The sequence below is a fragment of the Thunnus maccoyii genome, chromosome 15 (assembly GCF_910596095.1).
Source record: "Thunnus maccoyii chromosome 15, fThuMac1.1, whole genome shotgun sequence".
Classification (NCBI taxonomy): domain Eukaryota; kingdom Metazoa; phylum Chordata; class Actinopteri; order Scombriformes; family Scombridae; genus Thunnus; species Thunnus maccoyii.
This window is the reverse complement of record NC_056547.1, coordinates 28,393,821-28,417,906: the sequence shown is the minus strand read 5'-3', so window position 1 is coordinate 28,417,906 and position 24,086 is coordinate 28,393,821. Positions and strand designations below refer to the sequence as shown.

Sequence of the window (24,086 nt, the reverse complement as noted above, 5' to 3'; positions counted from 1 at the left end):
AACTTGAATAAGTGACCTGCAACATGTTCAAACAGCCATTGAAATGAAGGCAATGTTTATGAGCAGTTCACTCACCCATTTTGCACCCATTTTGACCTTTCAGATGAGGGCTGTGGTCTGCCTCTGGACCCAGGTCCCTGTCGGCAGTATGTCGTTAAGTGGTATTACGACCCTGAGGCCAACGCCTGTGCCCAGTTCTGGTACGGAGGCTGCCAGGGAAATGCAAACAACTTTGAGACTGAAGCCAGTTGCAAGAATTCTTGCGTCTACACGTAACAGACTGTGTTTGGAAAAAAGGGCGTGTGCAAAGCTAACATGCTCCATCAGCGTCACAGAGGAACAGAGTGGACTGATGACGCAGGCTTTACTGTTTGACCAGAGCTCCAGCTAGCAGCTGCTGCTGTGGTCACACTCTCTGGACTGCTCTACTGTGGGTGAAGGCGACGATGGAGAGCTCCTCATTGTCTCACAGGCTACATTCACACTGCAGGTGCACAATTCTGAACTGCTGCACACACGAATCAGCTGTCATTTGGGATAACTAGTAATATCTGTACCAGAAATAAGTTGAGTTACTCTGTTCACACAGCAAAGGCTTTGCTTTACATATTGAATGGATATTTTCTTCTGAAAGATCTATTCCATATTTTTTAACCACATAAATTTATTCACAAACATAACTGAAGTGACATTAAAGATTACCAGTGCAAGGGTTGGTTCACCCAAATAACAAAAAATATCATTTTACCTATAGTGGTGCCCAGTCAGGCAGATTGTTTTCAGTCCAGCTTTTGTAATATCTGCCTCTGAGATATCTGCCTCCAACCTGATACTGGTTTGTGGTGCTCACAGCATTGAAAAATTACTTTCAAAAAATCAGCTTTCTTGAAACAGTGTCCCTGTTACTCTGATAAACACCTCACTGTCAGAGGTTTACATTGGAACTACTTTCTACCCAAGAAACAGTGTTGAATGTATGAAATGTATGAAAGCTTTTGTCTGTGTTTTATCAGAATTTCCATCATAACCGGGACACTGTTTCTTTAAAGAGATTTTACTAGTGTAATTAGTAAAACATAATGTAATTTTACTAATGTAATTCTTCAGTGCAAATGAAATTCCACCCACTTTTATTGTATTTGGGTGGAGACAGAAATCTCAGAGACAGATATCTCAAAACCTGGTTAAACCAAAACCATCTGTATAGCTAGATACCACTAAAGGTAGGAAATATTCTTAGTAAGTGAAACAGCATGGAAAAGTACTAATTTAAGCTCCACTTGGACAGCATTAATACTCCAGGGGTAATAATATATTTGCTCCTCATTTCTGTAACAAAACTCAGGACTGCAAAAGACAAACATGTTCCCTGTGAAGACCGTCTGACCTTGTCACCACTGAGCTTACCAAATTGAAATGTAATTTCATTTAATTATAGGCATATAAGTATTAGGGCCACTGTTGGGCAAAATAAATCTCAGGTTTTGAGAAAAAAAGTCAAAATATTGCGAAAAAAAGTTTAAATTTTTATTAATTTTAAGGATTCATAATATTACAAGAAAAATGTCATAATTTTGAAACAATATGCCAAAATATTACAAGAATAAAGTTGTAATTCTACAAATAAAGTCATAGTTTTCAGTGAACAAAAGAAATTCCAGAATCAAGTTATAACATTTTGAGAACGTAACTGTAATTTAAACAAAAAGCTGTGCTATTTAGTAAATAAAGCTGTAATATTACAGAAACAATTGGAAGTTATAGTTTTCCAAGAAAAATAATTAATATTTTGAGAATAAATTAATAATTTTACAAGATAGACATCATAATATTTTGAGGAAAAGTCATAATTTATATTTTCAGTGTTGTAAAATATGATAAGAAAGTGATTCTCTGTAAAACCTCCACATCTTTAAATTTGATATGTAAACTGACAGACTGCTCTCACAGTTGACTTCTTCCTCTTCTTCTTCTTTCGGCTGTTCCCGTTAGGGGTCGCCACAGCAGATCATCTATCTCTATCTCTTCCTGTCCTCTGTGTCTTCCTCTGTCACACCAACAACCTGCATGTCTCCCTCACTATATCCATAAACCTCCTATTTGTCCTTCCTCTTTTCCTCTCACCTGGCAGCTCCATCTTCATCAGCGTCTTTCTCCTAATATAACCAGCTGACTGGTTACTACAACATTATTCTAAAATTATGAAAATTGTCTCGTATAACCTTATTATATAAATATTACATCTTCATTCTCCTAATGTCAGAATCTCTTAATGTTACTAACAGTGGCCCTCATACTCTCATTGTAAACAAATCCAAAGCTGTGTCAGTCAGGAAGAGACTAGTATGTGTGTGTAACAGTTACAAATAAGCAAATGAGACAAGACAGAACAATCAGCTACACAGTATCTTACATGTCACTACACTTCTCATAATCACCTGTTTTCCTCCATTGTTTATTTTCCTGATAGATGCCAACACCATCATTCAGTCCTATCGGATTAGCAAAACCTGTTCTACTTCTTCCACTGTCCCACAAACTGCAAAATGTTCCCTGAGCTGATAAAACTCAGTAACAAGTGCACATGTGTAAAATACAAGGAAGTGTGTGAAACGACAAAATGAGAGGGCAGCCTTTTCTTCTCACATTTACATTGTATTAGGAGATGGTTTAAAGCGGATTAAATCTCTGAAAGTGCAGCTCACTCTGAGTGTTTATTTAGTTTGTCACTCTCTGAGCAGGATTACATAACACATTACAACAAGAGCAGCAAGCAAACAGAGAAAGGCCAACTAAAAAAGAAACTAAAGAATGCATCAATGGACATAGAGGTTTCACATCTCAGTGGATGCAAGCTACATCACTATCAGCAAATTCCATCTATTCCACGCAGCCTGGTGCTGGAGGAACTGAAAACAGTGCATGCATGCCTGTCAAACAAAGCATGACTGTCAGTTTTAGAATTGACATTCATTATCTGAGAACAGTTATACTGTATTTTGCCATATGAAGTATCAGATTTGTGTCCTCAAAGAATAATCCTTGTACACTCTTACTGAAAAACATCTCACATAACAAAAAAAATCTGAATTGCGGCACTTACACCTGCACTGTGAATATAGTCTACTGCACTGTATATACTGTTGTTAAATATGTAGTCTATGGACCCTGACAATATATGAATCTTGTTATATTTCACTTTAGTTTATTAAAATCTGGGATTAAGTTGTGTATTGTTGTATACGGTTTTTGTGGGTCAGTTTTTCTGTGAGAATTGTCCAACTAAACAGACTGTAATCTTAACCTGTTTATGGTATTTTCACTTTATGTTGTAGTTGCTTTGATGTTCCTTTCTCAAGCCTTACTGTATTTTACTGTAGTTCATGCTAACATATTAACCTCCAATATGATGAATGTTGTATGAAAAGAGACACACTTGACTGTAAAATATATTGTTTTATTGTTTAACACTGTAAAAGCATCAGAAGGAATAGTAAATTCAGAACATTGTAGTTCAACAACAAACTTTTTTCAATAAATAAAATATAATTTCTTAAAGATTGCCCATTTCAATAACTGTTTTCAAAAGTGCAACTCACGCGCAACACATATGACATTTGACTTTTTGAGTACATAAAGCTGGTGGTTATCAGTCCTGTTGATCCAATAATATCTGTTCCATGAGCTTTTCCATTTATACTGTATTAATTAGCACTTTTGTTATCTTAATTCTATTCACATTGTGATAGGATCTCAATATGTAGACATCTCCATCACCCAAACTATTTTGCAAAATTATATTTGGCAATCATCAGTTACTTGCAATCTGCAGCCTCACAGCTAGCCACCACTAAATCTTAAACACTGGTCCTTTAAGAACTATAACTGTATGCACAAAAATGTTGACAGTGTTGACATTTACTTTGTGAAGCAGGTATCATAATATAATTTTTTATTCCTAAAATCCATTTCATTTATAAAATCATTCATTTTTTTTAAATGTTTGCCATTTACACTGGAGTTTTCTCCAGTTTTACCCATAAAAGTTTGTAGCATCTTCATAAATTATAGATTAAATTAAATTAGATTACAGATTAGTAAACACTCACACCCCCAAACAACATGAACACAGTTTTCACAGATGAAATCAGAGTTAAATAAATTAAGCTTGGCTTTGAAACCTGTGGATATCCTCGACCTCTCCTCCAATTAGTGCAGAGGTTGTAGTGCAGACACAAACGCTTTACATAGATTTAGTTGTGGTATTAAATGCTATTTTTTCATCTGGATTAAATCTGTATTTGTATCCATATGGCCGCAGATGGTACGTCAGGTACTCCAAAGCATACTGCTGGACAGCATGTATGTAGTGAAAGGACACAACAAAATCTGAGCAGCAGCCTGGACCCTGGAGAAAAAGAAAGAAAAACACATTACTGTAAATTCTCAAACAGTGGTCAGGGCCTTTATTTACCTCAGAGGCTTTTATTAGAGACAGGCCTTTATTTCTAATCCCCTGTTCCCCAGTTTATAAACTCAACATGTCCTCCATGTTGACTTGTTGTCTGTATAAATTCAGCATGATGTCCATTTCCACAGCATTCATTCCGTCAGTACAGCATGAGTCGTGTCAGGCTCTTCACTTTGCCTTTTTCCACTCGAATGATGTGAAGTTACCATGAATTAAACTCTACATTTCCTCCAAAACTTTCACATTAAAGACTTGCAGCTTTTCCTTTATGTGTCTTTTATCTTACTTTGTAGTTTATTTTTAATATTGACCAATAGTCTGAATTGGTCTGTATTGTGCTGCAATGACAGTTGAATTTCCTTGTGATCAAAGAAGTATTCATCCAATCTATCCCATGTGTAGTAGACTACAATAGTTCTACTTTGTTACTGCATTACCCCATCAATGTTTTTTTTTTTTCCCCCATGGTCTTTATTAGCACAGGTATTACTTGTTCTGCCATGATTTGAATACTCGCTTTCATGTGAGAATTGATGGTAATAGAGGTTAAAGGACGGGTTCACAATTTTTCCAAGTCTTAAAACAACACTCAGGAGCCCAAACACTGAAGCATGTTTTTTTTGCTGCAATCATTCCTCCTGTTTATACTGACCATTAGAAGATCCCTTCATAATGCCCTTACAATGTAAGTGATGGGGGACAAAATCTACAGTCCTCCTTCTGCATAAAAATGCATTTCAAAGTTTATCTGAAGCTAATATGAAGCTTCAGCATCCAAATGAGTCAAATCAAGTAGATTAAGCCTTGTGTAAGCTTCACATCAACTTTTAAATGCATTTCAAATGACACACTGTGGACTTTGGTCCCCATTTCCTAAGATAAAATTTTGTTCCAGAGGAAAATTTGCCTTGGACACACAATGCTGCTGCTGTACAGTACCATGTGCTGAAAGCACATTTGAAGCCAGTTTGAACAGAGGAATTATTACAGCCAGGAAAAAACTAAGTGTTCATATGACTGTTGTTTTAAGACAGACCTGAAAAACTGTGAACCTATGTTACTTCTTCAGGCTGTGCCAGACCAGGCCCCATAGGTTAAAGCCCGGCCACTTCATGCTCGCCAGCAAGCTCCCCCCCAGGCCTGACTCCAGGAGGGTGCCCCAATCTCCCTCTTCCGGGCAAGGTTCCCACACGCCTGAGATGTTGCTTCACTGAGGTCATTCTTGGTCTACACCCTCACCTGGAACCAATTTGCCTTGGGAGACCCTACCAGGGGCTATTGCCCCCAACAACACAACTCCCACAGTCACAGGGACACTCAAACCCCTCCACCATGATAAGGTGATGATTCTGGGAGGAGTAATAAATTGTCTTGGAGGGCAAAGTCTTTCAACTAGTTTATGAAGACATCACATTCACCAAGTGTTTTGGTGTGATGGGATGTCACTTGAGTCAGCGTTGTGGCTGAAGGCAAGTTTAAAATTAAAAAAAAAAAACAAATCTGAAAAGAAGTTCCTCATCTCTGCCTGAGGCTAGCAGCTCCAGGCTACATTAGCCGCTACTAGCATAACACACGCAAGTCTCTGACTGGACTTTTGGCAGTCGAGATGCATTATGAGTAATGGAGGTGCCAGGTTTTGACAAGGAAGAGTAATATGTGGAATAAAAAGGGATCTGATTCTGCTGCATCAATTGATTCTTTTTTAAAACTGTACATTGTGAGTCTGACGAGGTTATAGGACTGCAATACTAAATCAGATGAGTAATTGATGTGAGTGCAGTATTGTTGGCCATACTGGGCTCCAGTAGGAATTGTGACTGCTTTTGCCATTAACAATCAACTCCTTGTTGGTTTGGTCTTCAGTCATGATGGCAACAAAACAGTTTGAACAACAGCTAGTATCTTCTACATTTTTACCCCAAAGTTGGCCAACTTGCCCTCTAAGCCTGCTCTGAACTACATGCTCTTGGTGGTTTTAACAGGTTCCCCAGGACAATTGTCTTGTTTTCTTTTAGATCAAGTGTCATTGTGTGAATTAATGAAAGTAAAAAAATGGATTTCTAATTGGTTCCTGGCATAAAGCAGGAACTCTGCAAAACTCCAAATACCATTCAGTACCAGTGTTTATTGATGTCCAGTGTGCATGGACTATGAATTCAGGTTGAGGTAAGGGAAATATTGTGAATATGGAAAATAAAAAAGCTCAAGGACTCACAGCCATGCTAGCACCTCTGTAAAGCTGTACATAGGCACAGCTGTGCTTTGAGTTAAATGCTAAAGTCAGCATGCGCACAATGACAATGCTACCATGCTGATAAGCAGGCATTATGTTTATCATGTATATCATTCTTTACATTGCAAGGCAGCTGCATTTGCGAGATCACATCATCACAAGATCACGTGAGAATCCATCTTGTCAGGCTTCAAGTTATGCACTTGTGTCCGAACCAATTAGCGTTTTGAATCCAGCTGCCTCACAACGTAAGACGGTGATAGACGGTGACAGAGAGATGGTTCATCCACTCACCTGACAAGTATATTTTGAAAGTGCCTGCCCTTTTCCAAACAGTTTATATGGATAACATCTCAGATAGTTCTGTGTAACAAACCATCTGGCGCATCAGGTTACATCATTCTAGTTTAACATGCCAAAATGTACTAATCAGCACCAAACACAAAGTACAGCTGGGGCTGATGGGAATGTCCGTTTTGAAGGTATTTCGTTATAAATCAGTTGGACAAATTAACATTTTGACCTGAGGATGGTGCTAAATGAAAAGTCAGGAGATCACAGAAAAGATGTCAGTTCAAGCTGTGGAGGACATGAATGTGTGTACCAGATTTCACAGCAATCCATCCAATAGTTGACACATTTCACTAAAAATTACAAATGTCAATTGTGGTGGCACTAGAGGAAAAATCATGGAATCACCAATGTCAGTAGGATTCATATTCTGGGGAACATGAATGTCTATACAAAATAAGGCAAACATTTGTTCCAGGTCTATGATGGTCAGAATGCAAAGTCAAGCCTCCAGCAAGAAAAGCTGGACAAGCTACAGATCCATATACCACCATGAACTCATCTTTACTTTCCACCTCTACATAAAAGACACAGCATGTCCTGCATTGGCACTGGAGGTAGGCTAAATCATCATTTGCGGAAATGTCCAAGATGAACAGAATTCCAAGGGACACTAGGCTTCTTACTGACATCTTGAGACACTGAGTTTATTTCATGGAATTTGATTGGGCATGGGTTAAATCCAGATTCTCAGTAGGAATTTGTGTATTGTGTTCTTACCTCTACTGGAGTGTAGTGCTCGTAAAGCAGAAACCAAGGTCGTGGTCTTGGGAACTGTCTGACCAAGTAATAATCTGGAGGGTAAGGATGAAATGTTTGTCTCCCTTTAACATCTCTGGAGTCTGCTGGTTCCACTTTCATTGTCTCCATACATTTCCCCAGAGCCATGTCCTCAATGTCAGAGAAGTGGGTGCATTCTCCGGTGTCAAACCCTTTGATAAATCTTCTTAGTGCTTCCTTACTGAGAACATAACCTGCTCCTCCACTCATGTAGCCTTGACTGATAAAAGGGGTATACCTTCTGCCCAGGTACAAAGGCTTCTCTGTATCATATTTGGACAAGATGTAGCGAAGATTCTCTATGACCACAAACGTGTCATCATCTGCCTTTAGGAACCAGTCTGCTTCATCCAAGTGGTGCTGGTAGATGTACTGAAAGGCTCGGATGGTCTTCCAGTAAAGGTTTTCCCTTCCCTCACTCACGTTCAACTCCACAGTGGGGAAGTCAGTCTTGACTGAGCTCATATACAGCACTACATTGCAGCGCTTGGCCCATGTTTCCTTGATGTGCTTGGTGCGGGATTCCAAGTTCTTGGGCCCCGTCATGATCCAACACAAGATCCGAACTGTCGCAGAGGAATTAGCTGAGGAGCTGTTGTTCTCACCTGGAGGTGTCACAAACACAAAATATCAGAAATTTGTTGAATGGATATTTAAAGACCTTAATCTGCAACACCCACACCTAACACATCAGAAAAGCCCTATGCTGTGTCTGAAATCACGCTGTACAGTGCACTACATGTACTAGCCACCATTTTATTTGAGTGTCTGAATCCTGAGTGTAAATTAATGCTCTATATAGTACCCTCACGAATTTCCCATAATGAAATGAAAAAGGTGTGTACAATACTTGCTCATAACAATCCCAGGGCCATGTGTCACTTTTCATAGATGCTGAAATTGCAGTCATGCAACTCTCACACCTGTCAGTGTTGACACAAAATGATTCATACATTTCAGATTTTTTTGCTCACTATAGAGTAAACTATGTGTCTATTATATGGACTTATTCAACTTAACTACTTTGTTCTTTGTAAATGGCATTTTGGACCATCTTCAATCTGGTTTACAGTCACACTGCACCCAGACTCCTCTGATAGAGGTGTAAGCAAATAGGTAGAACATCAGGGCTGGTGCAGCCTTACTGTTGATGATAAAACATTTGATCTGGCACAGTCATGAGCTAGTTCAGCTAGTTCATCTTGTCTAAAAAAGAAGGGGGGGCATGGTGTTGGTATAATTATCTCTACTGCACCTTCCTTGTTAAAATATGGACTGTTTATTACTGCACTGAAACTGTATGATAGCTAATTGTGTATCTTTTGTCTTTTATTTTATTTTATTCTACTTTGATTTTCCTCTTCATTGTGTTTGGAAATATTTTAATGCATCCCTGTGGCCTTAGGTGAATTGACCTCTGTGAAAGTAAATTTGCTTCTCTTCTGTTTAGTGTTTGGCAAGTTTATAAAGAGATACCCACATTATTGTTTGACTGCACACCAGCAGCTGTCAAGTTTTGTCAGCTGATAAAAAAGGTTTTGGCCCACCATTAAATTCCATTTTAGTTTCATGCAACCTGAAAATCACTCTCACACATACACACACACCTCCTTTGTTTGCTCCATTAACATATCAGCACTGAGTGGATTAAAGACAGTTTGAAACTCTTAGTCAAAGACTACTTATATTCACCGGGGGGCGAAACGGCAATATTTCACGGCAACTCATTGAGATCCAATAAATATATAGTACGTCCACATTTGACATCTCCAAATGAAATATGCCCATTTAAACTAGGCTATATAAACGGAATATGTAGCCTTGATTTTGCTTTGACAATTTAACGTGAAATTTATACAACATTTAAACTTACTATGTAGGCTAGCTGTTTTAATGTTCGTTTTTTTGGAAATTCTTTTTTAACGGGCAGCGCCGACACAAATTAATACTTAAGAAAAAAGCCGTCATCTTCTTCTACAAACTTCTACCTAATTTGAAAAATGAATAAAACATTAAACATTAAATAGCCCTACCTGGGTGTGCATGCTGTAAACCGCGTTTGCCTCCATGTCTGGCGTCTCTCAAAGAAGGTCCTGTGGAAAGGTTCGAGTCCAGCATACAGCGAAGGGAGAGGAATCCCATTATCAGCCCAGTGGTGAAGATTACATTAGAAGTAATATTCCGCATCCTCTTGATTAATCTGAGTACATGAGTAATTACAGTTGAATACGGCTGTACCTCAGCAATCCGCTCTACAGTATGAGAACAATGATCATTTGGACAGATTCCAGAAGTTAAGAGGAAGTTGAACTGACAACGTCACAATAAAACCATGAACTGCTGAAGAACAATGAATAAATAAGCTAATGTCCAGTTACTTTACTCCGACATGAATGAGCCCAAAGCTGCAGTTTTCTTTCTGTTCACCCTCCAGAAGGCGACAGAGGCAGCGCGCACACAGGTTTACACAGTCAGTCCCTGACACACAGGTGTTTCCAGTTTAACACTGATTAGACAGCTCTAGGTTTACGTTAGGCGGAGCTAGGATAACTACGTCATCAACTTGACGTCATCAAACCATGCATAAAGCGAAGAACAAACCCTTGTGTTAGGGAGGGAAGAGGTGTTCCTTAAAACATACATGGGGAGTGTGTAAAATGATATCCCTGGACCTAAAGGACAGATTCACAATTTTGAAGTCTGTCTTAAAACTACAGTCAGGAGCCCAAATGAACATTGAAATTGTTTTTTTTTTTTTTTTTGCTGTAATCATTCCTCCTGTTCATACTGACCATTGGAACATCCCTTCATGATGCACTTATGTATTTTATTTTATTGTATTTTAAAAGCTACATAAAACTCAACAGTAAAGTACATATTAAACTACACAAGACTCAACAATGCGTATACACACATGACAACACAAAACTCAAACATACCGTAAAAGTTTCATAAAACAAGCACCAGATCACTCAGGACTACATGATTGATCCCTCTTTAAAAACTGTGCGCAACTGAAATTTGATGTTTTTTTTTCTTTTTGCCCATGTCCCCTTAGGGGCTCCTGTGGGGACATTTTTACCTGTTCAGACATTATCAGTATAGCACTGATCAAGTTGTATAATCATTTACTTTGGCAATGAATCCGTAATTTTATATAATTTGTAAAATCATTATTCTTCTATTCCAGTCTTTCAGTCTTACTGAATGGACAAATGTTAGATGTGCTTCAGAATACACTGACATTTGGAACTGGATGACACAGGCATGTATTTGATGTCTTCTCCCATAAACATATTGGCCACTGAGGAATGCATAACATCATTAGTTTGTGGATGAAACGGAGAAGTACAGAGTGTGGGAATGGAATAAGGGAGAACAGGATGGTGGTGTGATCAAGGTTGGGAACAATTATATTTGCATGAAGTATAGATAGGCAGTGATGGGAGTGGGTTAATGTTTGACTCCACAACTGGAGCGATAGAAGTTAATGAATGTGCTTTAATGATACTTTTTCAGTTGCTCCATGGACTGCCTCGGTTTACATGTAAGCTGATTTACAGTAAACCTATTTCTACATCAAACTCATTGAGAATGATGTGTTTGCTTTTATGAGAAATTGAGCAGTGTGGTGAGGACCTGAAGACATCTAGTTAGCTGAAGGTTTTCTCCCACACTCTGTACATTGAAAGCACATTTGAAGGGGACCTTTCAATAGCTAGTGTGAACAAGAGGAATGATTACAGTGAAGAAAACCGCTTTCACTGTTCATATGGACACTTGACTGTTGTTTTAAGACAGATTTGGAAAACGTTGAACCCATCCTTTAAGCTAGCAGGAGTTAAGTGATCATTCAATTTGCATTTTCAAAGAATACTGTCCCACTGTACAGCTTGCAATTACACCTGGATGAGATCTGATCGCAATGTGATTTTTACGATGTGGTCTTGCCAGTCTGATCATATTAACAGGTGTTCATGTTCGTTATCCAGACAGTTTATACAGATCACATGTTAATGGCAGGCGTAAACAGTTTCTAAGTGGCAGTAGACGTTTACAAATAGAAAGAGCAGGGATGGCAAACAGCAACAGGTGGGTGGGTAGGATTTAGGGGTTTGACTCCAGTGTTCTACCAGGACGCCCCAAACTGCAAAGGTATTTTAAATGTGGATCAAAAGTGACTCAGCCTTTTTTCAATTTGTCATTCACACAATAACTAGGTCAGAGGATATTCTAAATATATGATAGTTGTTAAAATAGTGTGATAGTTTGCTTTATGCTGCTTTCCACATGCTTACCTGAATACTACAATTAGTGTTTAATGTGCTATGTACTGTACTGTCTGTTAAAGTCCAGAATTTAGTGGCATCTAGTGGAACAAACTTGTTAGAAATTGAATATATTCATGTTTTAATTAGTGTATAATCCCATGAAAATAAGAATCATTGTGTTTTCATTAACCTTAGAATGAGCCCTTTATATCTACATAGAGCCCACCATGTTGCACCACCATGTTCCTACAGTAGCCCAGAATGAACAAACCAAACACTGGCTCTACAGAGGGCCTTTCATGTTTTTCATGAGTTTCGTGGCCACCATGAGTTATCCTGTACACTTGAAGGGGGGGAGGGATGGGTTATCAGTTGGTTGCTATCTGCAGCCTCACAGCTAGCTGCCGCTAAATCCTACACACTGGTCCTTTATGTACTGTGACTGTATGCACGAATATGTGACCGTCATTTACTTTGGGAGACCTGTATATGAGAAACCGTCTCTTTGTCTGCAGGTGAAGCAGGTATCATCATATATTTTTTTATTCCTAAAATTCATTTCATTTATAAAGTCTGTTCTTCACAACACAACTTGCGTTATTTTTTTTAATGTTGTTTGCCAGTTGGATCAGTTAGCCTGTTCTGTAAATCGCTTAAAGATACCCTTTCATATAAATACACTGGAGTTTTCTCCAGTTTTACCCATAAAAGTTTGTAGCATCTTCATAAATTACAAAAATAAGGAAACCAGATTGAGGGTCTGCACCATCTTAAAATTTGTTTCTTTTCTTATTACACACAATGAGACAGATTAGTAAACACTCACACCCCCAAACAACATGAACACAGTTTTCACAGTTGAAATCAGACCTTGGCAAGAATACCTGAACAGGCGGAGGGTGTTGCCAGGTCTTTACCCCTGAAAAGCCTTACATCAAAGATTTTTATATAAAGATTAAATATAATATTGTAAATAAGTTAAGCTTGGCTTTGAAACCTGTGGATACCCTCGACCTCTCCTCCAATTAATGCAGAGGTTGTAGTGCAGACACAAACACTTTACATAGATTTAGTTGTGGTATTAAATGCTATTTTTTCATCTGGATCAAATCTATATTTGTATCCATATGGCCGCAGATGGTACGTCAGGTACTCCAAAGCATACAGCTGGACAGCATATATGTAGTGAAAGGACACAACAAAATCTGAGCAGCAGTCTGGACCCTGGAGAAAGAGAAAGAAAAAACACATTACTGCAAATTCTCAAACAGTGGCCAGGGCCTTTATTTACCTCAGAGGCTTTTATTAGAGGCAGGCCTTTATTTCTAATCCCCTGTTCCCCAGTTTATAAACTCAACATGTCCTCCATGTTGGCTTGTTGTCTGTATAAATTCAGCATGATGTCCATTTCCACAGCATTCATTCCATCAGTACAGCATGAGTCGTGTCAGGCTCTTCACTTTGCTTTTTTCAACCCGCATGATGTGAAGTTACCATGAATTAAACTCTACATTTCCTCCAAAACTTTCACATTCAAGTCTTGCAGCCTTCCCTTTAGAGGTTATATAGGTATAGCTTTTCCATTTGACCATTTGTCTTTAATCTTATTCTGTAGTTTATTTTTATTACTGACCAATGGTCTGAATTGGTCTGTATTGTGCTACAATGACATTTGAATTTCCTTGTGATCAAAGTAGTGTTTATCTCGTTATCCATCTACAACAGTTCCTGTAAGTACAGATGTGGCTGAAATTATTGGTACCCTTGCATTTTATTAAAATAATGCACCATCTGCCCTGGACAGTGTTGAAATTAAAATATATTTTATTATCAATGCATCTCTATGCTTGGTTTGCAGTGGAACAAAACAAAAAGTTGTGAAAATAACTGAATTCATTCTACAAAGACATTCTAAAATAGCCTGGACAAAATTATTGGTACCCTTTAGAAGTTGTAAGAAATAATTTATGTATAGTGATACTTGAAGCAGATTGCCGTTTAATTAGTATCACAGGTATTTTCAATCTTATAATCACTCATGCAGCCAGTTTAAAAGGAGAAAATTACTCTTTCTGCGGTTTTGTGCCACTATGTGTATCACATTGAACATGGAAAACAGTAGGAAAACTAGAGAGTGGTCTGAAGACATTAGAATGGTCAACATAAAGGTTACAAGTAGGGGTGAGCAGATCAAACCCAAAATATCGATACTACAGAAACATTTTGTTTTTGAAGATCGATTCTAGTGTCAATAGGATCGATGTTTCACTTTCTCTCTTCTTTGTTGCACCCATTTCATTAAAGAGTAGAACTGTCAGTGCAACGTTCTGTTGTTGTGAACATATCTTAGTGTATGCTCTCTTTGCTTCTCCACTGCCATTGTCATATCATGTGTGCACTCAAACAATGAAGCTACGCGGTGCGCACCCTGACTAATGGCACCAATCTGACACATGAATGCAGTGATGGCTGAATGTAAGAGGAGCATCGTGTGGAGCTATATGACAGCTGTCAATGAATACAAACACATGACAAACCATGAGAAAGAGAACTCAAGCTGCAACAGAAAAGAAGGGAGGAGGAGGGAAATGACTCAGACAGACCCCCGACTCTTTTCAGAGAGCAAGGAATATCCAGGTATAGAGTACATAGTACTGAAATTAATACTTTAGTCAAATCGGATCCTCAGCGTTGGTTAATGTTACATTTTCAAACTAATTGGTCATCATTAGTTGTTACTTTAGCAGATTGGTTAAATATAGACTATATTTAGACATTCAAATAATATATTCAGCCCATTGAAACTTGTTATCTAAATTAATTATTTTAATGGAATTGAAAAAACTATACCACATGCTTCAGTTGGGAATAAAACATTGGTCTCACAGGTGGCAATGATTGCTCACCTTTGGCAAATCATTTAGTTGTCATGACATGTATTCAGATTTAGCCTATTGATGATGCAGTTACCTCATAAATCATGACACACTGTTCTCCCCTACATGAAAGTACATAAACCGCTTTTAATAATCATAAGTATCAGTGATTCTGGCCCCATAATTGGTATCGGATCAAAACCGAATTTTGCGGGTATCGTCCACCCCTAGTTACAAGACCATCTCCAAAGAGCTTGATGTTCCTGTGACCACTGTTGCCAATATTATTAAGAAGTTTAAGGCTCATGAAACTGTAGCCAACATCTCTGGATGTGGTCACAAGAGGAAAATTGACCTGAGATTGAACAGAGGGATTGCTCGAATGGTTGTGAAAGAACCAAGGAAAACTTCAATACAGATCCAAGCGGATCTTCAAGTTCAAGGTACAATAGTTTCAAGTCGCACCATCTGTAGCTCAGGAAGACCCCACTTCTAAGAGGGAGACACAAAAAAGCCAAACAGGACTTTGCCAAAATGCATGTTGACAAGCCACAGTCCTTCTGGGAGAATGTGCTTTGGACAGATGAAACAAAATTAGAGCTTTTTGGTAAATCGCACCAACCCTATATTTACAGAAGAAAAAAATGAAGCCTTCAAAGAAAAGAACACCATGCCTGTGAAACATGGAGGAAGCTCAGTGATCTCTTGGGTTGCTTTGCTGCCTCAGTAACTAAGGGCCTTGAATCTGTGCAGGGCACAATGAAATCAGAAGACTATCAAGGCATTTTGGAGTGAAACATACAGCCCAGTGTCAGAAAGCTGTGTCTTAGTCACAGGTCCTGGGTCTTCCAGCAGGATAATGACCCCAAACATACATCAAAAAGCACCAAAGAGTGGATGAGAAGAAAACGTTGGACTGTTCTGAAGTGGCCTGCTATGAGTCCTGATTTGAATCCCATTGAACACCTGTGGAAAGAGCTGAAACTTGCAGTTGGGAGATGGCATCCATCAAACCTGAGAGAACTCGAGCAGTTTGCTCAAGAGGAGTGGACCGAACTACCAATGGAGAAGTTTAGAAACCGTATTCAGAGTTACAGAAAGTGCTTGATTGCAGTTATTGCCTCCAAAGACTGTGCTACAAAAGCAAAGTTTTAGTTATATTTAATGTGATATAAAGAATGATAAATACCATATACTTCTGTCAGTTTCAACTTAATACAGAGATAGTTTTTTTTTTTTTTTTTTTTAAAAAGGTGGAAGGGTACCAATATTTTTGGCCACATCTGTGGGATCAATTCATAGTTGGTCTTGTCATGAGATCTGCTGACTGAAGTGAAATAAAATATTGCCAGACTTGTCCTTAACACACCCAACCAAATGGATTTTCCCACAACCTCGCAACAAAAATTCTGTCCTTATTTAGTGCTTATTACTAATCTATAAAAAATAAATGATTTTTTACCTGTGAAGTTTCAACAAATGCCTTTATTAATAGAGTATGCTTTATCATTGAGTGACTGTGTTGGTAAGCTTGTCTAATAGCAATATAAAATACAATAATCAAATACTAAAATATCTTTATATGCTTGATGTAAGGTTGCCATTTTAACATGTTAACTAATAAGTAATTGTGTGTTCTTCTCTAATAAGACAGAACTGTCATCATGAGTAAAACAAATTAATACTGTGCTGGTGAGCTCCCTTTTTAAATTAAAGGGATGATCACCACTCATCATTAGGGTGCCACTCTCAATGCTTGGATATCAATGTTGCCTCATGTTTCTGGACACTAAAACCGAGTACCTGCTATATGTTAGAGTTCCTGTTTTATAGCCAGACTGGAACACTGGCTGTTCTGTAAATATTGACATTATGTCCCATGTAATAAATTGTCATAAAGGGCAAAGTCTTTCAACTGGTTTGTGAAGACTATCATGTTCACCAGTGGTGGAAGTAGTATTCAGATCCTTTACTTAAGTAAAAAGTCCCAATACAGCAGTGTAAATATACTCTGTTACAAGTAAAAGTCCTGCATGAAAAAATCTACTTGAGTAAAAGAACAAGTTTTAGCAGCAAAATGTACTTAAAGTATTAAAGTAGAACTACCTTTTTCATCCCTCTGACAGATATATTATTATATACTGTAAGACATCATTAGATTATAAATACTGATGCATCAATGTGTAAGCAACATTTAACTGTTCATATATTTATACTACTTCATATATAGTTAGCTAGTTTAGTACAGTGGTTCCCAACCTAGGGGTCAGGCGCCTCCAAAGGGTCTCCAGATAAATCTGAGGGGTCGTGAGATGATTAATGGGAGAGGAAAGAAAAAACAAAGTTCTGATACACAAACCTGTTCTCTAATCTTTGATTTTTGGTGAAATATTTGATCATTTCATCAGGAATGTCCATTTTGAGGGTATTTGGTCATAAATCAAGTGGACAAATAAACATTTTGACCTGAGGATGGTGCGAAATGAAAAGTCAGGAGATCATGGAAAATATGTCAGTTCAAGCTGTGGAGGACATGAATGTGTGTACGAGATTTCACAACAACCCATGCAATAGTTGAGACATTTCACTAAAAATTACAAATGTCAACCTTGTGGTGGCACTAGAGGAATAATCATGGAATTTATAATGTCAGTGGGATTCATATTCTGGGGAACATGAATGTCTGTACAAAATTGTTAGTCCATCTATTAGAGCCATCTTGCTAGCATGGCTAAATAAAATAAGGCAAACATTTGTTCCAGGTCTATGGTGGTCAGAATGCATATTCAAGTCTCCAGCAAGAAAAGCTGGACAAGCTACAGATCCATACACTGCCCTGAACTCCACATCTTTACTTTCCATCTCTACATAAAAGACACAGTATGAACTACATTGGCACTGGAGGTAGGCTAAATCATCATTTGTGGAAATGTCCACAATGAACAGAATTCCAAGGGACACTAGGCTTCTTACCGACATCATGAGACACTGGGCCTATTTCATGGAATTTCTTTGGGCATGGGTTAAATCCAGATTCTCAGTAAGAATTTGTGTATTGTGTTCTTACCTCTGCTGGAGTGTAGTGCTCATAAAGCAGAAACCAAGGTCGTGGCCTTGGGAACTGTCTGGCTAGGTAACGGTTTGGAGGGAAAGGGTGAAATGTTTGTCTCCCTTTAACATCTCTGGAGTCTGCTGGTTCCACTTTCATTGTCTCCATACATTTCCCCAGAGCCATGTCCTCAATGTCAGAGAAGTGGGTGCATTCTCCGGTGTCAAACCCTTTGATAAATCTTCTTAGTGCTTCCTTACTGAGAACATAACCTGCTCCTCCACTCATGTAGCCTTGACTGATAAAAGGGGCAAACCTTCTGCCCAGGTACAAAGGCTTCTCTGTATCATATTTGGACAAGATGTAGCGAAGATTCTCTATGACCACAAACGTGTCATCGTCTGCCTTTAGGAACCAGTCTGCTTCATCCAGGTGGTGCTGGTAGATGTACTGAAAGGCTCGGATGGTCTTCCAGTAAAGGTTGTCCCTCCCCTCACTCACATTTAACTCCACAGTGGGGAAGTCAGTCTTGACTGAGCTCATGTACAGCACTACGTTGCAGCGCTTGGCCCATGTTTCCTTGATGTGCTTGGTGCGGGATTCCATGTTCATGGGCGCCGTCATGATCCAACACAAGATCCGAATCGTCTTAGAGGAACTAGCTCCAGTGCTGTTCTCACCTGAAGGTGTCACAAACATAAAATATCACAATATGTTGCATGGATATTTTAGACCTAAATCTGCAACACCCAAGACATCAGGAAAGCCCTATACTGTGTCTGAAATAACTATTCACTACACTAGCTCTAGTATAGAGCACTATATGTACTGTCTACCATTGTATTTGGGTGTCTGAATCAAAGATAGAAACACAAGATGAGGTGTGTCAATGACTTGCCATTCTGGGATGGAACCATATGACAGCCTTCTCATCTGGGCCCAGTTTTAAACGTGCTGTAATTGGAACCTATGGTGAAAGACACTTATGTTGTCTTTATAATCCTTGTATTTTTCTACCAATACACCAATACTGTTTTTCATTCAAAGTAATGAGCATAAGACAACTGTCTGTCTACAATGAACCAAAAAAACAAAACAAAAAAAACCAAACAAAGATTCTGGTAGAATTTTGATTATTATAGCTCTAACAGAACAAGCTTTCATGCTTTCATTCATGAAGATACTCATAATTGTGCATTTATATTGCAGACAATGATTTGATTTTTCAATTTTGCCTTAACTTAATATGCAAGAACTGTCTTTGGTATTCTGAATGGCTTATATACTACATTAAGCAATATCTTATGTAGAAATCCTAAATAAATTCAGTATTATGGCCTATTTGGGCAGGAAATTACAATCAGAAACACAGGACAGAAACACACCTATCAATTAATATAATAATTTGTACATAACATATATTTCTCTCTCAGACACACCTCAAAATTGTAACTGTTTGTTTAAAGCATTAACTGCTTTGTTTTTTATACATGTTTGTGGAAGCTTTCCACAATTACAGAACAGAACAAAAACATGAATTGGTATGACAGCATATCTCTGCCAAAATCCATGAGTACAAATGAGATCAACATGCACAGATGTAGAGGAGCCACACATGCAATTTAAACAGCCGTGCACGCATTTTATTTTTGCGGGTGCCTCCACAGCACTTACGAGGAATATCTAATCAAACCACATAGACCAGTTCTATATGAAAAGGTCCCTGAGATTACTTCTGTTGTGATATGTCTCTATATATCAATAAAACTGACTTGACTATATGCAAAATCTACATTACACTAAATTACACAGAGCAATGTACTTGAATGTGTTTGTCTGAGCTCTGTCTTTTGTTTCTTCCATCATTGACATTAATTTGATAACACTAGTATTTTGCCTTTTTTTAACTTAGATCTTGTAGTTATTTTTACATTGTTTATTTTGGTAAAACTGTTTGGTTCATGTTCATGATGTAATTCTTTGGCCCTGAAAGTTATAAAAGTAGTGTTAAAAAAAAGTATACCAACTTTCAGTGTCTGCTTATTCATTCTGAAAAAAATACAAGTCATTGCCTGCATTATCACAACTATACAGAATAGGATAAAGTGTACCTCACTAGCACTAAGGGAACTAATAGAAAAAATTTCAACTGCAATAGACAAAGAACACACAGTGGGAGTATTTGTAGATCTCAAAAAAGCCTTTAATACCATTGATTATGGTTTACTTATGAAGAAGCTAGAAAGATGTGGTATTAGAGGAGGGATAATATACTCCTGGTTAAGAAGCTACCTTAAAAACAAATATAAGTATGTTCAAGTAAATAATTTTGATTCAGAACTTATGAAGGTCACCTGTGGGGTACCGCAAGGCTCAGTGCTGGGTCCAAAGCTCTCTGTATTCTATATACATATGTGGTGTCAAAATTGTTACATTTTGTTATATTTGATGATGACGCAAATATATTGTGTTCAAAGAAAAACTTGAAGCAACTTTTGGATACAGTTGAAGGGGACCTGGAAACAGAAGTGGTTTGATACTAATTGTCATCGAATCTAAGTAAAACAAAATTCATTGTGTTTGTAAATCGAAAAATCAATTCTGAAGTAACTCTTATGATTAATCATGACAGAGTGAATGAAAACAAATTCTTGGGAGTGACAATAGACCATAAACTTTACATTATGTACACGTTAGTGTCAAGCCATCTCCCTGTCAATAATAAAAAAACTTGGCTTCATTGACCATTGAGGGTTACTTACAAATGTGGCTTTTGCAACAGTTTTACTTATATAAAGGAATGTAAGCAATTCAGTGATTTTAACACTTTTACAGTGTATGACATAAAAACATTTATCTAATTTGGATTACCCTATGGCTAAGCACTTTTATAATGTACATAACACTAATCCAGACAGTCTTATGGTTGAAGGCCTAGAAACCATCAAAAAGAACTTTGGGGTGGTGATCGACTAAAATTATTATTGCAGAGAGAAACTTTTTATATATACCAAGAGGCAAGCTACAGAATTCCCAGAACTAAATGAAGGGACTGATTTCAGTCTTTTTTGTAGTTGTTTTGGTACCTGTGGTCTGGTGCCTATGCTGCTGTAGATGGGCATATATTGTTATTGATTTTCTTTTATTTTCTTCTCATGTTCTCTTATTATCCTTTTCTTCCTTCTACACATTTTGTGGAACCATCTAATGGTCATACTTTGTATTTGTCACCTGTGAGTTCACTGGTTTTCTGTTCAGTTGTTTGCAATTATCTTGTATCTACAAAAGAGGAAATTGTGTGGCCACACCCTGAAGACGGCTGTTTGTTCCACTACACCTGGGTTGTAACCCAGCTCTATTTTAACATGCACAAGCATTGTCCATGTTTTTATGAATTTCACCATGAAATAGCCATCTGAATAAAGGCTTTTAAACTTTTTACCAGAAGAGTGCCTTGGACCTTTCTTCATTTTTGAACTTTTGTGTTCTCTACCAAAGAGCACCTTAAGCACACTTGTTTGAACTTCTCAGCATTCTGGACCTTTTCTTTCTGAAGACCATAAACTCTGATGGAAACCTCACATTAATCATATAATCTAAATCAATTGCAATACTGCACAAAACTAAGGATATCTTGAATCACAACTAACCATTTACTCTACACTGCTCATTCATAATTCCATAAATTACATACTGTGTGGAAAAGCCATAAGAATTCTCAATAAGACTGATTATAATGGCCCAACCAACACATTTATGAAATCATATGCCTTAAAATTTATGGACCTAGTAGACTTTAAATCTCCTTAATGTTTATAGCAAAAGACAGAACACTTCCTTACTGTATTCAAGGGGAGGAGAACAGGTTTCCATCATTAACTGTATATAAACATAAATGTTATGACGGCTCCCCAAAAGTGAAGCCAAACATCTCGATCGCTCCCTGGTGGCTGACAGCAGTATAGGTCATAAATCGCGCTCCTATGGATTCTGCGCACGCTCAAGCATGGTTTTCTCTCATAGCCTGCATGTTTTCTCCACGCAGGCTACAATATGGCTCACGTGAGCAGAGATATTCTGCACGCGAGTGCTGTGAAAGCGCTATTTTCACATATCAATAATATTTAACTACTTTATGTATGGTGTGCATTTTAAAGCCTAGTCATATTTTATCTCAACTACACCAATTTCTCTGCAAACCTATCTCAATTCTTCATTATACACAATATAGACTACTGTAGGCCTATTATTATTATTAACAATCTCCAGTGCAATGCGTCACATCTTAGATGCTAAAATTAGACTCCTGCAACTCTGACACCTGTCAGTGATGGCACTAAATGATGATTCATACATGTATTTTTTTTTTCTCTATTTAGCTATAAATCAACACTGACCCTGGGTACATGCCAATTTACTTGTGTGCACGTTTCCCTCACTTCTTTGTCTCCTACTAAAGACACGTGGAGAATAGCAAAGAGAAGTGTTTTAAACTGTATTCATGGTTTGCATCTGCATGAATAGATATTTTCCTTGGAAATTGTTCAACAATTTAAGTTATGATAAAAATGTCTTTTAACATGTAAAAACATCTTTATGATTTTTACATCTTTGTCACAGTTACCATGGTAACTGACCCCGAGTTTAAGTTACCTCTCTTTCTGGAACTAAAAAACCAGAGTTTCCCTCATCTCAGGGTTAAGAAACTCAGTTTCCACAAAATTCGCTTTCTGGAATACACCCCTGATCGGTAGTGATTGTAGGCTTTTTAAACTTATGCAATAAGTTTTATCCAATTGCGGTTCCTGCTTGCAAAATGGAAGTTGACAGTGATGTCTAATTTGGATGAATGATCTGAATATTGTAGAACATCGTGGTAGGAGAAATAAATGTCTGTAGCTTTTCATACAAAATATGATCGATGGCAGATTAATCACAAATTAATCTGGGTGTATTTTACACTACCTCCAGCTCGTTCCCTACTGCGTTCCAGCCGACTATGAGATACACGTAACGTTATGTTTCACTTTTACATTGTATTAAACGGTCCTCAAATCCACTTGACATCAGATTAATCACGACATATAACAAGAACGATTTATTGACGTTTGCCATGTTTTGAGCAGGCATCCACACAGTCACCTACTTGTCATTCCTAGTCCTCTCCTCCAGCGTCCTGAGATCGCCATAGCAACCACAGCCTCACGCACGTGGATATCACCAGTTAATTCAACACCAGTTAAACTGTAACACCGGCAATATTTCACCGCAACTAATAGCTAGAGATCCATCGAGTATGTCCACTTGTGACATCTCCAAATGAAATACGCCCATTTAAACTAGGCTATATCAACGCAATATGTAGCCTAGATTTTGCTTTGACAATTTAACATGTGAAATTTATACAACATTTAAGCTTACTATGTAGCTGTTTTCATGTTCCTTTTTTTGGAAATTCTTTTTTAACGGGCAGCGCCGACACAAATTACTACTTTAAAAAAAAACATCTATTTTTCTACAAACTTCTACCTATTTGAAAAATGAATAAAACATTAAATAGCCCTACCTGGGTGTGCATGCTGTAAACCGCGTTTGCCTCCATGTCTGGCGTCCCTAAAAAAAAGTCCTGTGGAAAGGTTCGAGTCCAGCATACAGCGAAGGGAGAGGAATCCCATTATCAGCCCAGTGGTGAAGATTATATTAGACTTAATATTCCGCATCCTCTTGATTAATCTGTCAGGTACATGAGTAATTAGACATTTGAATACGGGTGTACTTCAGCAATCTGCTCTAAAGTATGAGAACAAAGCTTTAAATGGTCATTTGGACAGATTCCAGAAGTTAAGATGAAGTTAAACTGATAACATTACAATAAAATCATAAACTGCTGAAAGTTTATGATTTTGTTGTACCAGTGAATAAAAAAGCAAATGTCCAATTACTCTACTCCGACAGGAATGAGCACAAAGCTGCAATTTTCTTTCTGTTTTTCCTCCAGAAGACAACAGAAGCAGCGCACACACAGGTTCACACAGTCAGTCCCTGCTCTCACACA

General features: G+C 37.9%; 3 protein-coding genes across 5 annotated transcripts in view; 1 reads left to right on the top strand and 2 right to left on the bottom strand.

Annotated features, from left to right (window-relative positions):
• Positions 1–3,558, top strand: part of col28a1a (collagen, type XXVIII, alpha 1a) — a 36,382-nt gene extending 32,824 nt beyond the window's left edge. The window contains exon 35 of the mRNA XM_042434585.1: positions 104–3,558. Within this exon, the coding sequence (XP_042290519.1) occupies positions 104–276 (173 nt within the window). The 3' untranslated portion in view covers positions 277–3,558. The remainder of the gene's footprint in view (positions 1–103) is intronic.
• LOC121912476 (glycoprotein-N-acetylgalactosamine 3-beta-galactosyltransferase 1-like) lies at positions 3,437–24,050 on the bottom strand. Of its 3 annotated transcripts, none has more exons than XM_042434587.1 (4): positions 23,974–24,050; positions 9,869–10,035; positions 7,776–8,440; positions 3,437–4,408 (listed from the first exon to the last, which is right to left on the bottom strand). In XM_042434587.1, exons 2-4 carry the CDS (start codon positions 10,020–10,022, stop codon positions 4,244–4,246), a joined length of 984 nt encoding a protein of 327 aa, XP_042290521.1. In that variant the 5' UTR covers positions 10,023–10,035; positions 23,974–24,050; the 3' UTR covers positions 3,437–4,243. The 3 variants fall into 3 exon arrangements, with proteins under 3 accessions (XP_042290521.1, XP_042290520.1, XP_042290522.1); XM_042434586.1 differs by lacking the exon at positions 23,974–24,050 and adding an exon at positions 10,219–10,327; XM_042434588.1 differs by lacking the exon at positions 23,974–24,050 and adding an exon at positions 10,214–10,322.
• LOC121912477 (glycoprotein-N-acetylgalactosamine 3-beta-galactosyltransferase 1-like) lies at positions 12,859–24,059 on the bottom strand. The gene is made up of 4 exons (XM_042434589.1): positions 23,974–24,059; positions 23,598–23,764; positions 18,050–18,711; positions 12,859–13,330 (listed from the first exon to the last, which is right to left on the bottom strand). Exons 2-4 carry the CDS (start codon positions 23,749–23,751, stop codon positions 13,166–13,168), a joined length of 981 nt encoding a protein of 326 aa, XP_042290523.1. The 5' UTR covers positions 23,752–23,764; positions 23,974–24,059; the 3' UTR covers positions 12,859–13,165.
• Between the last annotated feature and the right edge of the window lie 27 nt (positions 24,060–24,086).

Bases quoted from the DNA above. Each gene is read 5' to 3' on its own strand.
- LOC121912476 (XM_042434586.1), bottom strand. The intron at 8,441-9,868 runs GTAGGGCTATTT...TGACACCTCCAG, and splicing joins TTTACAGCATGCACACCCAG to GTGAGAACAACAGCTCCTCA. The intron at 4,409-7,775 runs GTAAGAACACAA...CTTTTTCTCCAG, and splicing joins AGCACTACACTCCAGTAGAG to GGTCCAGGCTGCTGCTCAGA.
- LOC121912477 (XM_042434589.1), bottom strand. From the start codon at position 23,751: ATGCGGAATATTAAGTCTAATATAATCTTCACCACTGGGCTGATAATG. The intron at 18,712-23,597 runs GTAGGGCTATTT...TGACACCTTCAG, and splicing joins TTTACAGCATGCACACCCAG to GTGAGAACAGCACTGGAGCT. The intron at 13,331-18,049 runs GTAAGAACACAA...CTCTTTCTCCAG, and splicing joins AGCACTACACTCCAGCAGAG to GGTCCAGACTGCTGCTCAGA.